Below are 16,195 nucleotides of genomic sequence, written 5' to 3'. Positions count from 1 at the left end.
AGATAAAAAAATCAAGTAGGATAGCTGTCGGTGGTTTAGTGACACAGCTACTTCATCTTTTTCGGGGGGATGGACTGATTCCAACTGGCAGAATCAGGTCAATCATTTGGTCTAAAAACAGCAGTCCAGGCCAACTCAGGAGTTGTGGGTTGTGTTACAGCAGTCTAAAGGCTTTTGCATGTTAAACAAATAAAACCTAATAATGTTATTTGGCTCACTACAGTTAAATCTGATGACTTTTGTAATTGTTTACAAGCACAACTTGGATTATCCAGATTTTTTTTTTTTTCTTCTCTGAATTGATTTTTGCCTCCTTTGATTTATTCTCGAGCCCAACATAAACAAGGTACTTCGACTTTAGGTGACGTAAATGCTCTCAATTACATCTCCACTAGAACAAGACTCTGGAACAGGAAAGCTCCCAGCTTGAGAAAGACAAGAAGCTTCTGGAGAAAGAAAACAAGCGACTGAGGCAGCAGGCCGAGATCCGGGACGCGAAGCTCGATGACGACAACCAGCGGATATCTTCCTTGGAGAAAGAGAATAGGACCATGGGCAAGGAGATGATCTTCTTTAGGGACTCCTGCACGAGAGTGAAAGACCTGGAGAGGGAGAACAAAGAGCTGGTCAAACAGTCCAGCATTGATAAGAAGACCCTTATCACTCTTAGGGAGGTAAGAGGAGCCCTGACAGTGTCAGAAGCCTGCAAATAATGCTTTTTTAAAATGTGTATGAGTAATTTGAAGGTTTGAGCAAAGCTCAGTCTTTCTCATTGTGTGGTTTTGTGTGTTAAGGAGCTTGTGAGTGAGAAGCTGCGGACTCAGCAGATGAATAATGATCTGGAGAAATTGACCCATGAACTTGAAAAGATTGGGATAACCAAGGAAAGACTGCTGCATGATGAGAGCTCTGATGACAGGTATTATCTCACAAACTGGAACGCACTAGCCAAAATGTTTTGCTGTTCTGTGCTAGCATCCTGTGGGGAAACTTACAGAGCCAACATCACCATGCCTCCTTCTTTAAACTCCTGCCAAAGAGTCATTTGGTGCCTGGCTTGTTTCTAACTGTACTCGCTGACATTCAAACACACACCACTAACTTGATTATTTATTTCCAGGTTTAAGCTCCTGGAAACCAAACTGGAGTCCACTCTGAAATCATCTTTGGAGATAAAAGAGGAAAAGATCGCCGCCCTAGAGGCCAGGCTGCAGGAGTCTTCAAACCTCAACCAACAACTTCGCCAGGAGCTTAAAACAGTCAGTAACATATAACTAATACTAATCATGATTGAAATGATAAAAACACGTGCACATGCATGCAGTATTTTGATTGTGTTGCAGACCTATTCGTAGCTGAACTCAAATACATACAGCCCCATATTAAAGACACATTCAACCCCCCAACAAAACAAAATATCAGTCTCGCTTCCTGTCCACTTACGAACAACATATCCCCAAATCTTTCTCCAGCAATCGAAAACACTCGAAAGCACTGAAAACACTAAGGGCATCTCAAGGCTGATGCATTATTAATTCATTCACTCTTCCACTTCTATCACCAGTTTATCTATTTATGAGGCAGTAGGAAGAGGTGGAGAGAAGTGGAGGATGTCTGCTTTTCTTTGGGGAAGTGTTTGTGTTCTGAACTTGCCAACACAGATCAGATCCTAAAGTGAAGGGTTCAGAGGAAAACCCTGTGTGACTGAACAGTGCTCAGCTGTAATTCTGCAGTTGATGCTGTCTGCCACTTCGTTACTTTTTTATGGCTCATGTCATAATCTGTGTTTGTTCTCCTTTAGTTGTTTCATATTGTTACAAGCCTAGGGCACTGCTTCATTCCCACACACTTTAAATATTTATATTTGACAATTAATGTAAGTGGGAAAAACCAAACCTACTAAGTTTCTGTGTTTCTATCAAGGTGAAGAAAAACTATGAGGCTCTGCGTCAGAGGGAGGAAGAGGAGAGGATGGTGCAGAGCTCGCCCCCTAAAGGAGGGGAGGACCCTCAGGGTTTCAGTAAATGGGAGAAAGAGAGCCATGAAGCCACCAGAGAGCTGCTAAAAGTGAAAGACAGACTTATTGAGGTCGAAAGGAATGTAAGTCAGCACAACACAAGGATTTCTTGTGTGATGTTTCCATAACACAAACGTTTGGTTTGTGCTCTTTTCTTTGAATTTATTCTAATATGCCCGGTATCTTTATATTCTGAATGTGCTTTTCCCAGAATGCCACTCTGCAGGCTGAGAAAGCAGCCCTGAGGAGCCAGCTCAAACAGCTGGAAACGCAGAGCTCCAATCTGCAGGCTCAGATAGTGGCCGTGCAGAGACAAACAGCTTCTTTACAGGAGAACAATACCTCACTGCAGACGCAGAACGCCAAGCTGCAGGTAATGCACCACACATCCTACATAAAACAATTTCCAGGAGAAATTTAATCTCTGTGCTCTCACCTAGGAATGGTGAGAAACACTTATCACACAGACTAATACAACAAATGTATCGATTTAAGTTGTGCTCCTTTAAAATCTTAACAAATTCAAGCAGCTTTGGTTGAGTCTGATTGATACTATTTTAATTTATTACATTCCTGTTTTACAACTTGGATCATCTGCAGTGAGAGCATATCATGGTGTGATCTGCTCTAAATGCCTCAATGAGGATTTAGGTATTTTGGACATTTAATAATCATTAATCTTATTTTGGTTGTCCCTTCTTATTCTAACATATGTTCTGATACAGCCAAGAAGGATGTAATATTTACTTATATTTGTGCAAATGACAAGAATATAAGAAATATTAAAGGAACCCATAGTGTCATAAAATGCTTCCTGAAATGGTTTGTGATGTTTTGAATAATACATCTCATAGATTTCAACATATAAAACATGCCAGAGTGTCTTATCCTCTTCCAGCTTTGGTGTGGTGGTACAGTTGCTTAGCTCCCTGGATTTAGACTTACTCCATGTTTGGCAGTAATTCAAACCCTGCTTATGGGTGACAGGATTTGCACTGACCATACAGTAGATTCTAGCTGTGTGTGTGTATGTGTGTGATGTGAATTGGTTATGTTTTTGCTAAAACATGTAAAATCACGTTAGTGGTTTGCTAAAGGAAATTTGAGGTTTCTTTTCAAGTTACACAGTCTGTTGTGTTAATACACACCACTAGTCTTGATTGAGGAGAAATGTAGACTCTGAAACTACTCTGACCACAAAAGAAACAGGAAGAGAAACAGTTTTCCTTTTGATGCTTTGTAAATGGAGAAAATTGAGACACAGCACCCCCTATAGACACACAAGCAAACACCTTAACCTATGTCTCCTTTCATTTTCGAATGGAAGAGCTCAGATCTCTTCACATAAAACAGTAAGAAGAGCTTTTAATAGATTTAAATTGATTCAAAATGTTTCAGTTGGAATCTGCAGATCAGTTTCTCCTCCCACTAAATATCTCTTTTTCCGCTGTCCTTGTTCACCTCAACCTCTTCACTGAAGTTTCCCATGAGACTTGTCCTTCTTTTCTCACTATATATTAATTGATGATAGGCCAGTGTATACGTTCACACCCATTATTTAATTTATCTCCACTCTTCTATTATTCTGTAGGTTGAGAACTCTACCCTCAGCTCACAGAGTGCTGCCCTCATGGCCCAGAATGCCACGCTGCAGACCCAGCAGACCAGTGTGGAGGGTGAAAGAGAAGGAGCTCTGAAGGACAAAGAGGAGCTGAGGTCCACCTATGAGCTGCTTCTCCGTGATCACGAGAAGCTGGCAGCACTCCACGAGAGGCAGGCGGCTGAATACGAAGCCCTGATCGGGAAGCACGGAGGCCTGAAGAGCTCACACAAGAGCCTGGAGCAACAGCACAGGGAGCTGGACGACAAGTGAGATGGGGCTTATAATGAACAGTTCATCTGTCATTTGTTACTTTCTATACCAGTCTGATAAGGTTATTTGATGATGGAAATATTCAATCAATTACAAGAGATGTCAGCACGAGTAGAGAGGAAACTGTAGACAACATAGGATGATGGATTTTTATTCATTGACTGTAACGCTTGTGATTTTATGCATTAAGGTACAAGCAGCTCCTGCATAAGAAGGGAGAGCTTGAAGAGCTGGATAAAAACCTGAAGGCACAGCAGGAAAAGATGGTGCTAGAAAATCAAACAAACCAAGCTACAGCTGACCAGTGCAAGCTGCTCAAAGAGGAGAACGACCGGTACGCCCAGCAGCCTGTATCTGGATCTGAAATACTTGGAACTGTGAAACTTAACCCTCTTATTGGGAAATCTATGTTTACATTGAGCTCATCTGCTCTTTCCTTAGACTAAATTCCACTTATCGCCAGCTGTTGAGGGACAATGAAAATCTCCAGCATGACCATAAGAACGTTAAGAGCCAGCTGAACAGCGCCAAACTGGAGCAGACGAAGCTTGAGGCTGAATTCTCTAAACTGAAGGAGCAGTACCAGCAGCTGGACATCACCTCAACAAAGCTCACTAACCAGTGTGAAGTAAGATTGCTTTTGTGGCTCTTCTCTTCTTTATAGAGTTTCAAAATGTATTTGGGTGCCACGGTCAAAGCCATCAAAAATTGAACGACGTTAAAAAGCCAACCCCAAATGTTTTCCAGCTGTCCAGCTAAGTGCTTGATTCATCTTTGTGTGTGTGCTTTAGCTGTTGAGCCAGCTGAAAGGAAACCTGGAGGAGGAGAATCGTCACCTGTTGGACCAGATCCAAACTCTGATGCTACAGAACCGCACTCTGCTAGAGCAGACCATGGAGAGCAAGGACCTGTTCCACGTGGAACAAAGACAATACATGTAAAAACTTGATGATGATTGTTCTTCGAAACAGAAAGCAAATACCCTTTTTTGAATTAGTTGCTGTTGGCAATGGGATGCGAGTTATATTTAGGTTGTATTCCTTCTCACTCTTGTTCGTCTAATTGGATGACCTCTTGTTTCTTCACTAATCAGAGACAAGCTTAATGAGCTGAGGAGACAGAAAGAGAAGCTTGAGGAGAAAATCATGGACCAGTACAAGTTCTATGACCCCTCTCCCCCACGCAGGTAAGAAATCCATTATTTAGTAGGAACAACAGAGAAGTAATCAAGTGTAAGGGACCTCACCAGGGCGGAAGTAACATCAGTGTTATTAGAACATCTGAATAAAAATGTCACAAACGAGTCAGTGTATCATAGTCAGTTCTGATGTTTTAAATCTGTTCGCTTGTTTACTTGTATCTCTAAGTTGAGGGAATTGCAGAAACACACTGAAACTGCAGCTTCAGGAAGTGATGCATCAAATATTTATGACCTGTAGAGTTTAAACCGCGTTATACTGCAGCACTGTTTGTCTTTAGTATCATTAATGTGATAAAGATTAAAAGTACACAAACTGAATTGTAGTCCATTCACCTTGTACATCCTTTTAGTATGCACTTAGTATATTCTATGCGTTACCTCTTCTTGGTCTTTCTGTCTCACTCTCTCTTTTCCCCTTATCGAGGCGTGGCAACTGGATAACTTCGAAGATGAAGAAGCTGATCAAGCCAAGGAGCAGGGAGAGAATGCGCTCTCTCACCTTGACTCCTTCTCGTTCAGAGTGCGGTGATGGTTTCCTCAGCTTCCCTCAGGACAGCCAGGATAGCTCCTCCATCGGCTCTGGCTCCAACTCGCTCGATGACACACTTACACAAAAGAGGAGCAGCAGTGAGTACATACAATTCACCTTTACACGCTCGGAAGTTTAGTCATACTTTCAGCTTCAATTAAGGAACATCTGCTGGGGATGAATGATGGAGCAAACTTCCTGCACAGACGTTTTACTTAGCTAACCAAGCGTTGCTCAGACAAAGCAGCAGAGTAAAAAACAATACGACAATAATCATACACATCTGATATGCTTTCACTGACAGTTATTCATACACGTACATGACAAGAGACACGTGAAGCACACTTCTGCTGTGTGTGTGTGTGTGTGTGTCTGTGTGTCCGTGTCTGTGTATTGAGTACTGGTTGAATGGGTCCTTCCTTAACTGCTCCTTTGCTTCTTTATCTCTCTCTCTGTGAAGGGAAGAGAGGGCAGCAGTCACATGCCCAAGGGCAGGGGTCCACCAATGGTATGATGCGGATGGGGAGGGTGGGCAGGGTTTGGGATCCGACTTTCACGTCTCTCAGGGCATGTTTTCGTGAGTCCATTGTCTATGTCACTCAGCTGTTCAAACAGTATGGTTGAGCTGCACAGCACTGGGAGGTTAACTCTGAACCTGGAACCTGATACAAAACATAAATTTGTTCTGTGTTAGAACAAGTGGGAGCGCTTGGTATGTTCAAGCTGTCATTATTTAATTAGCCACAAAAGTGCCTCTCATTTGTTTCAAACACTTCAGGAATATTTTGTGACAGGTCCCCCTTGGTCCTTTTTTTTTTAGCCCTCGGTTCATTCATGTCAACCTGCTGATCTGTGCAGTTCACCTCTAAATAACCGAGAAACTCCCTCGACTGTAGCGTCAAAGCTATTAAAAGGTGCAATGCATTCTGGTTCACCTCCAGTCTGTGCAAGATGTTTCAAATCCCAGTTTGGATTCGTAGCAAATAAGGAAAAGAGAATGATGCTGGGAGATGGATAGATGTGAACTTTCCTCAAACAAGTGGTTGTTTTACAACTCCTGAAGTTGTTTCATCATCTTCATTTTAACATATGTAATAAAAAATAAGTGTATTCTTTCACACTACCAAAGGCCATAGAAATGACAGGCTGACACATTCAAGATATGAAGGTTTCTTTTTCTGTCTTCAATTCATGTTTTGAAGTAAACACAAGAAAATAGAAAAAGGCCTTAAGTTACCATAAGGTCACATGCATATGTAAATAACTAAATCTAGAAATACAGACATTTTCTACCTTAAGAAGTTAAGTGCAGTTCATGGTGTTATAAAGTCTATTTTGTCTTTTACACATTGATGCTGTGAGCCCCCACTTTAAACTTTTCACCCTCCTAATTGCACCCTTTAATATTCTTCATCCTCTGTGTGTTATGTAGGTGTAATTATGTGAGTGCAGTTGTGCTGTGGTGTGCAGAATGTATTACTTTAAAAAAACACAATCATGTCATTAACATAAGAGCGCCCGAGTGCTCTGAGGGTATCAACGTGTGGGAGTGTTTGTGGGTGCATTTGCGTAATGTGTTTTACATTTTTGTACTTGTTTGTATTCTGCATCAGTGTACAGAAGTCTGCCCTTAAAAATAATATCCAACCTCTACTGGGAGGTATTTGAGTCCTCGCACGGCAGTTATTTGAATGTAGAATAAGAAACTTAAAGTCATTTCACATGTTTTTATTTTCTAATAATGCTTGTAACAATCCCCGGGGCTTTGTTATCATGACACCCTCCTCCCCATCTAAGCAATATTTTGTCGTTGTTTTGTCTATTGCATTTTTGTCTGTTGTCCACTTGAGTGTCCAGGGGCTCGGCTCTCTCTGCGTCCCTCCCCTGGCTCTCTGTAAGATCGTTAACCACATCCCTCTGTTCTGCCCTCTTTTTTTCTTTTTTTCTTTTTATCTTTTCTTACACTTCCCTTGGGCTTGTTGCTCTTTCTCCCCTGCCTGTCTATCTGCCCGTCTCTTTCTCTCTGTCCGTCTGGCTGCTCTCTGCAGCGTTAAAAAGGTTGCCTTTCATGAGGAACAGATCCAAGGACAAAGACAAGGCCAAGGCTATCTACCGGCGCTCCATGTGTAAGACCTCTGTTAGCCGCCACGCTAGCCGTCCTCCGCCCTCCCTCCTCCCTTTCTGTCACACTGGGAGAAACAAAGAAGGAACAGTCGCTGATGTCAGGGTGGCAGCAGTGTGTCACTTTCAGGTTTTAGTCGGAGCTCTTAAACCCACTCAGACCAACACTTCATCAATCTGGGATGTTTTCCAAATTTTAGGGAGTAAAAATTATGTGCAAGATTTTTCTTGTCGTTTATGAAGATTGATCAGCTACCTTACCGCCATGCTGCGTCTAGTGACATCAGTGACCTGTCCTTTTCTTAGCTTTTTCCTCATTACGCTCACCATCCTTCACCAGTTGCGCCCTGTGTGCCTCCTCATCTCTCTCCTGTAGAGTGTTTACTCTTAACTTTCACAGTGTAGTTATCTTTTGGTCTTATTATCTGCTGAACAATTAACACAGACTTCACCAAGTAAAACAGAAAAATAAAGGGTTGACCTCAGAAAAGGGCTAATGCAGAGACCATTGGCAGTGGTAATTCTGCCTTTGCATCTACCAATGTTTTTTTTTTTTTTCTTCTGCTTAGTAATCACTATGCATCAGGCAACTTGTTGGGCAGCTTTGTCATGTGCTTTGTGGTATCATTTTGTCTGTGCATCTTGAATGAAAGGCTGGGATGTGTGTAAAAGTGTTTTCATATGAAAGGATGGAAGAAACTGTGGATCTGCCTTTCATGCGCCTGGGGTGTTTTTGCTCCTGTCTTTGATTGCAGCATGACTTAAGAAAAAAAAACAACCGCCTGATCACTGACACTCACTCACCATGGAGGACTTGAAATGGAGCCGTTAACTCCCTTTTAGTCTCTCTCTCTCTCTCTCTCTCTCTCTCTCTCTCTCTCTCTCTCTCTCTCTCTCTCTCTCTCTCTCTCTCTGTCTCTCTGTCTCTCACTCGTTCTGTCAGTGTGCTGCATTTCAGATCTTATTCTGCTGACATGGTCCTCGCCTCGCTCCGATCTTTTGTGTACAGCACTTCCTCTGCTGCTCCACGCAGCTCTGCATGCTTTCATGCCTCTCTGCCGTTGCATACAGCTCAGTAACAAAGTGCATAAAGACGGCAACCTCTGACGGGGTATAACCTGCCTCAAAAAGTATCCTGCAGAGATAATCATACACCAAGGTTAAGCTACGTGGAGACTGCCATCTTTATAAACTTTATATTTGTTGACCGTTCCATTAACGGTACTCCTGCATGTACCATTAAGTTTTCAAAGGCTAGATTTGACAATGAAAGACTTAATTTAGTTGTTGTTCTTTAAGTTGAATGTATTCATTATTTATTGTGAGTAATACATTGAGCCAGTTTAACAGTTTGAAACCAGCTGATAAGAAAGGTTTAATTTACTTTTATTTACCTAAAATGTTTTTCTCTGTTTTTATGAAATGGAAGAAAATAGTTATATTTTCAAGATTAAAAGGGTTCTGCGAGCCAATTAAGAACATGCAGTAATAGTTATCATTTACCAAAACGATCCCATCCTGATAACTACCTTTTTCTCCTCTGGCCATTCAGCCATGAATGACCTCCTGCAGACAATGGCGGTAGCAGGAAGCATCGAGAACCTTGATGGCGCTGAGCCAGGAGATGATAGCATGACTGGGGGCAGCAGGCGCAGCGGGCAGCGCATGAAGGAGCTCGCTTTTTCCACAAACGCCATCGACTGTGCCACCCTCACACTTCCCAGTGCACGGCACACCAGGGTCAAGCCTCGCCTGCAGGTTAAAGGTTAGGATGGTGTTCTCTTTTTTTGTAGTATGCATGCATACATACATACATACATACATACCCTGCTAACTTCTGTATCTCAACAGAAAATGTTTCCTGTGAGGATGTGGTTGGCTCCATAGATGAACCAAAGAGTCAAGGTAATCAAATTGTGGACCCTTCAAAAATACAAGAACAAGATGGTTCAAGGGGGAGAAAAGAAAAGATAGCCCCCTGAAAAAAGGTCATTTCTTCATCAGTCCCACTGCTAATCTTTGGGCATCCTTCCTGCTCTTAGATTAAGTCTCATCTACTGCTGAAAAAGCAATTTTACTGGAGCGCAAAAGAGGAGAGATGAGCTTCCATTGAAAGGAGGATTGGCTTTAATTCAGACTTTAGGATGTTATCCAGGGCCGTTAATCTGCAGAAAGGGGACTATTCATCAGTTCTGTTTGGCTCTGATGCAGATGACCCAGTTGTTAAACATCCATCCATCAGGACTAGCACACAGTCCCAGCACCTAATTGAGGTTTACACCCTATTAGCATCATGTTCTGGTCTTTAAGTCTGCTGAACTATAATATGTGTTTGTTATAATACACTTGATATACTTTGAATAAATCACTGTTAATAAACCATGCTCACTAATACTACAGGTCACGGCACCTCCATTAGTGCCATACATGAAGTCTACATTATGAGTTCCTAAAGTCACCAACATTGTTGTGAGGATCCATCTCTCTGTGTGTCTGTAATGTCTGGAGGAAATGGACGCTGTAATGTACCAGCCTGCAGGTCCACAGAAGTTATCGATTTTCTCTGAAAGGTTTTATGGCTTCCATAATGTTTCCCGTGTTATAGCAGGCCTGCAGATGAATAGCAGTGCTCCGTCTTCTTCTTCTGTTGAGCTGGGTGTCGAATATGCATCTCTGAAATCTGTAGTGCTGCTCTGCACCGGCTCCTACCAGCTGCTTTACTACATTTTTAGGTTTATTTTAAATTCTAATTTGGTGTCAGCTGTGTTCTGACAACCAGTGTGAAATGATTTCATGGTTCCTGGTTTCCAGATGAGCTTGTCCCTACTAACAGTCAAGAGCAAGGTCACCCCCCCTCCCCCTCCCTTTTCCCTTTCTTTTTCCAATTCCCTCCCTAATTTTAACACATAACTAATTAGGAACTAAATGGAGGTGAAGTTAAGTCTTTTGACCACCGGTACTCAATATTGTCTTATCACTTCTCCTTTCCTTTAACTCGGGTTAGTCCTTGGATTTTGGCATCCCTGCCCTCTCTGTCAGGAGTGGCTTTTGTTTTTCAGTTGGACGTATTGTGGCTGCAGCCTGGCACTGCCCCCTAACTGTCCCTCTGCCTGGCATGTGCCATCTGCTGCCCCAGCAGGAGGCCTTCTGTCTCACTGTTGGTGCACATAGGTGTTACTCTTTGTTGTTGGTGCACGTTTGTGTAGATTCATGGTAAGTGTTGAAAATATCCTAATTGTGTATGTGTGCTTGTTTGTGTGTCTTCCCTCTTGTCCCTTACTCAGCCTGCAGACCCACAAGTCTCCATAGCAACAGGACCACCAGTAGTAATAGTAACAATAACTCCCACCTCACTTCTCCTCTGGAGGGCAAAGGTATGCTCCTCCTTCCCCTCACCCTCCCTCTCTCCACCTCCTCCTCTCAGCTAACCGCTCTTATCTTCCCATTTTTCATTTCATTTCTTTGTTTTTCATTTGTTGAAAAACTTCAGCAAGTCCAATCGGTAATTGATCGACTTGAACTGAGCCATGGTTAAAAGATTATATAAATATATTTAATATTCAGTTCTCATTCAGATCTATGTTTTTCTCCTTTCTAATAAATCAATATTGAAACCAGCAAGACTTCTTCAAGTCACTCAGTTGAATATTCAGGTTAATCCTGATAAATCCCAGCAGTCTATTTTTGCTTCATCATGATCGTCCTGTCCCATCCTGATGCAGTCAAGGAGATTGATGGTGTATTGATTTGTAGTCGTGGTAAACGAAACCTATTCCTGTCCCGTGAACTCACAAGTTGACCTCTCTACCACAGGCACGCTGAATGGCAACCTCAGCAGGCCTCACAGTGAGAGCAGCGGAGAGTTTAGCCTGAGCTTGGACCAGGACGTGTGGTCCAGCAGCGGCAGCAGCCCCGTCCAGCAGCCCACCTCTTCCCGCTCCTCCCATCAGAGCCCCCTTCAGCTGCGCAGATCCCTCGACCCGTCCACTGCGGCAGGAACCTCCGGTCCGACTCAGACTAAGCCCCCAGAGAAAGAGGTGCTTTCCCTGCAGCAGTTTCTGGATGAGGGGATTGATCCTGCAGAGGTGAGACCTCGAACTCCGTTTTACACGGCGACTTTGTTTTCAGAGCCACACAACCTCGCCCAATTACTGTTTATCTGACCAACATTCCAAAACACAAACTTTTGTTTTAAAGCAACAAATCCTCATAGAGGCTGGAATATACTTTTTTTTTTTTTTTGTACATCTTATAGTGGATAATGTGTCAACCTAGGATAAAATGGCTGCAGTACAAACGGGTTATTAAAGGGTATAATACTTGATATTGTTTTTTTGTTCTGTGCTCTTCAGTCTGGCAGTCAGGAGAACCTCACAGTGGACTCTCCTCGTCTCTCCACTTCTTCTGAGCACGTGCAGAAAGAACGCACTTCCACAAAGGGGCGGGGCATATTACGCTCCTCCAGTGGAAGAGCAGCGCCGGTCAGCTCTGATCGCCCGCCGAAATCGTCCGGACAACCGGGACGCCCCACCCTGCGTAAGGCGGAGAGCACCCGTGTAAGAGGCTCTGCCCCGGTCCGCTCCAGCCTGTCCTCGCAGAGTAAAGCCACATCTGTCTCGGAGCGTCTGGACTCTGCCTCCTCCACGCTGCCCAGGGCGAGCAGCGTCATCTCCACCGCTGAGGGCACCACGCGGCGTACCAGCATCCACGACCTGCTCTCAAAGGACCACCGGCAGCCTGTCTCTGTCGATCCCTTTCCTCCGGCCAAGGCTGGGGTCCGCTCCCAGCCTCCACCCAGTGAGTACCACCCCGATAGCACCAATGTAAAGGGACTCTTTGCCACCTCAACCAACCCCCACCCTCTGCCCAAGTCCCTCAGCTTACCCTGCCATAGCCTGGAGGATCCCGACCTCTCCACCCTTGAGTCTTTCCTGGGTCCGTCCTTCACTGTGGAGTCTGTATTTATGGACTCCATCTTTAGTGAGTCGGCGGGCAAAAACCTCCCCTTCCTCTCTCTAAACCCCAACCTAGTCAGCAACATCAGCGGGCCTCCTGTTACAAATAAAAGCCACCCTCCTCCTCCTCCTCCTCCTAACCCACAATGCATTCCCACACGAAACCAACCACCTCACAACCAACCAAACGGCCAGATGATATCCAGTCCAGACAATCTGAAAGAGTTTAATGAGGGAGTCAAGCCAGATCAAGTGATTGATGCAGAGCAGCCACTGAGCCCAGAGGATAACCAGTCCCTGTGGTACGAGTATGGCTGTGTGTGAATGACAGGGAGGTGCTGGCTCCTTTTCTGGTGGAGAGAATGACATGATGAAGAAATGACAGATCCTCCTCCTCTGCATGTATCTCTGAGAGCACTGTCTATCTTTGTGTGGTGTTTTTGTTTGGTCATGGTGCTCAGTCCTTTTTTTTTTTTCTTTGAGCTGGGACTTTAATGAATGTTCTTCCGTCTGATAGCCTTGACCATATTATTATTTCTTCATTTTATTCACTGTTGCTTCTAACACTATACTATTATCTGCAGCTTTGGGTACAAATATCCTGGTTTAAGCTTAGTGTGTACGCTAATAGCGTCAATGCTAACTGATGTGAAGTATTGGAGGTTCAGTTAAACACTTAAGATGTTTGTCAGAAACAGCTGACAGGCAGCAAAGCATTATGGGACGGATTATGACAAATTCAAATCAGAATAGTTGAATTAGCCAGATAATAGATTCACTCCACACTTTGTGTTTGTCCTGATGTTACGATGCATCACTGCTTGAACTCAGTTGCATCATTTGCTAAGTTGCACGGCTTTTTTCTGTCTGACCTGAAATGTCATTTTGATTTCTGTGATCAAAATGATCTTCACGTTGATCTTTTTTTTTTTCTTTAATGGTGTGACTTGTTTGGGGTTGTACTTTTTCTGTTTGTTTTTTTTTTTCTTTCTTTTTTTTCATGTAATGATGGTGGGTTTTGTTTGTGCTCTGTCGGGTCTCTTTGTCTGGTGACTAAATGATGACGCTTCATTCTCAGAACGATGTCAGAGCAGGTGTAGTGGGAGAAGTGAACGTTGACGATGAAGGTAGTGCAGAGTAAAAGTGTGAGCAGAATGATTGTGAGAGCTCGATGGAGGTATTTGAACAAAGGGTCAGTAAAGTAAGTTGTGAGCATTTCTCTGATTGTTTTGAGAATGAAGCAAACATCCTTTTCTCTGAACTCATCCTGATTTGCTACAGTGGAAATGGGAAATATTTAAGAATGGACATTGATCATGTTGTTTACACTGATAAGATGGTGTACAGATTGTAGTAATCTTTAAGTTAATATCAATGACGAGCACTGCTATATGTGCCAACACTAGACGTACTTTCTGCCTAAAGTTCTTTATTTATTTCTGGGTTTTTTTGTTTTTTTTACTCTGAACATGCTGTTTTAATGTTGCTTTATTGTATTTATCTTCATCCCCACTTTATGCAGGTTTATAGTAAAGAACATTTTCTTCACTGTCTCCAGATGTAACATAAACCTTGCCTTTATCCTACAGATGTGGAGGGCAGAAAGTCTAAAAGCAGGAGTGGGGAGCCGCAGCAAAGCTGCTAACCCCCCTACACCCCCCCCACCCTCGTCTGCCTGCTACCATGCAGTGAGCGCGTGGTGAGTGAGCGCTGCTCGAGGACGGGATATGGACTGGGGAGGGAGGGGGGGGGGGGGGGGGGGGGGGGGGGGAGCTCGGTCTTGTCTCCATGGGAACCTAAAACATGGTGTAACAGATGTCGTCCAGCCTGCCTCCCGTGCTTGTCTCAGCCCACATTACTACTCCCCCTACTCGCTGTTCTGTTTGTAGTCCTGCTGTCCCTGTGGTGCCAAACGTCTATTCAGGGCCGGATGGGACCCTGGTCTGTTTGGTGCATGGGCTGTTTCACCATCTCGCTGGATAAACGCTTTGCCTGCTTGTGTTGCAAAAATCCCCCACACGAGTTCTCCGCAGCTCACCGTTTCCCTCCTCTGTGCTGCTTCTTGTGTCATCGGTTAAGTTGACTGCTGTGTTTCCTTCAGGAAAGAAATCGACCATTTGCTGTGTTCAGGCTGCATGGCTTTGGTGTAGCGCTTAAATCCTTCCCCCTTCCTGTTTCCTTGACAATGCATGTCGAGCCAGGCGGCTTCCCTATGTCACTGTCTTCTGATACTGTTTCTGACTTTTAACTGTGTTTCCTTTTTCTCTGTTTTTCTCTCCTGTCTTTCAACTTTGCCTCTTTACTTTGATTTCTTCTTTTTCTCCCATCTCCGTTCTTTTCACCCCTCTTTGCTCGCCTGGGACTCAAAGAGAAAGGTGGCCTTGGAGCTGTGTGTCTGAAGCCTAGATAGAGTGAATCTGATGAGACGTTCTACAGTGAGAAAAGATTGTACTTCCCAGATTTCCCCTTTTTCCTTCCCTTTTTCTTTTTGCCACAGGACACTTGAGTAGAGAAAAGTGGCTTCCTTCTCTGTTTGGTTTTTCTTCCTTGAATCAAGGAAACAACAGAAAAGATCTCGACAATGTTGCAGTGACCTCTTTGTTTTTCTATGAAGAGTCAAATGTTGAAGATTGCACTGCCACGTGTCCTTCAGAGTGATGGACTGCTACATGTGCACTAGTCTCTTCAGACTAATGATTAAAGTGCCAACGCTCGCACAACCGCCTAAAGGGCAATCTTAAACCAGACTGATGAATTCATCTTGGATCTTGACTACAGCCGGACCTTCTCTTGCTTTACATCATCATAAAAACTTTTTTTTTTTTTAAACTGGACAGCATGAACAAGAAACAGCTTTTATTCAGCTTCATATGAAACATAATCAAAGCATGTCAGCACAAAACATTTCAACCTGCTTATCAGACTCTGCAATCACAATCTGCATGGAGCAATCAGCCAATCACCACAATTCCTGTATCCAATCAGAAAAGGGGACAGTGTTTTGTGGGGATTTTATTTGCCAGGATGCCAAGTGGACAGGAAGCCATAACAGCTGTTCGATAAAGGCATCTGTTGCCTGCCAATCATGAGTGAAGGTTGTGTGATTTGAAAGCGAGAGTTGAATCATGGGAGTGTTCCAGGTCACCTATATGAAAGTTGGCCTCCACAGACTGACGCCTGTTCTGATCATCATAGCTTGAACCATTTGTCGTACTTTTCTGACCGTACATCTTCACGCACCGCTACTCATCCTGCTCTGAAACTAAACAAAAGGAAAACACACTCACTTTACAGTTCATTATCTATTACAGTGTTGTGTATCTGCTTTCTGAGGATGTATTGTGTATAAATCTGACTCAACTATAGGTGACCTGTCCAGTGCATACAGAATGTGTGCAGATTTGTGTTGAACATGATGCTGAAGATGAGACCCGATGTTTTCCTCCTTTTTCACTTTTTACATAAACCCATTTGATGTCATTAAATTCATCAAGAATAA

At 43.5% G+C, this 16,195-nt stretch overlaps 1 protein-coding gene across 8 annotated transcripts in view; it reads left to right on the top strand.

Moving 5' to 3' along the window:
* The window catches only part of ccdc88ab (coiled-coil domain containing 88Ab), a 58,014-nt gene extending 41,819 nt beyond the window's left edge, over positions 1-16,195 (top strand). The window contains exons 19-38 of one of the 8 annotated variants that reach the window (XR_013780672.1): positions 396-674; positions 795-919; positions 1,121-1,259; positions 1,924-2,100; positions 2,229-2,390; positions 3,609-3,886; positions 4,081-4,224; positions 4,332-4,518; positions 4,682-4,827; positions 4,984-5,076; positions 5,516-5,718; positions 6,081-6,128; positions 7,669-7,746; positions 9,294-9,506; positions 9,593-9,646; positions 11,026-11,115; positions 11,555-11,826; positions 12,094-12,538; positions 14,286-14,395; positions 15,066-16,195. Coding sequence is in view for 7 of the 8 variants with exons in the window: in XM_079362227.1 (XP_079218353.1) it covers positions 396-674; positions 795-919; positions 1,121-1,259; positions 1,924-2,100; positions 2,229-2,390; positions 3,609-3,886; positions 4,081-4,224; positions 4,332-4,518; positions 4,682-4,827; positions 4,984-5,076; positions 5,516-5,718; positions 6,081-6,128; positions 7,669-7,746; positions 9,294-9,506; positions 9,593-9,646; positions 11,026-11,115; positions 11,555-11,826; positions 12,094-13,020 (3,615 nt within the window). In the remaining variant the exon portion in view is untranslated. Of the gene's footprint in view, positions 1-395; positions 675-794; positions 920-1,120; positions 1,260-1,923; positions 2,101-2,228; positions 2,391-3,608; positions 3,887-4,080; positions 4,225-4,331; positions 4,519-4,681; positions 4,828-4,983; positions 5,077-5,515; positions 5,719-6,080; positions 6,129-7,668; positions 7,747-9,293; positions 9,507-9,592; positions 9,647-11,025; positions 11,116-11,554; positions 11,827-12,093 lie in introns of all 8 variants that reach the window. The other 7 variants (XM_079362233.1, XM_079362228.1, XM_079362227.1 and 4 more) reach the window with 7 other exon arrangements.

This window comes from Symphodus melops (genome assembly GCF_947650265.1).
Source record: "Symphodus melops genome assembly, chromosome: 15".
Lineage (NCBI taxonomy): Eukaryota > Metazoa > Chordata > Actinopteri > Labriformes > Labridae > Symphodus > Symphodus melops.
This window is presented reverse-complemented; position numbering and strand designations above follow the sequence as displayed.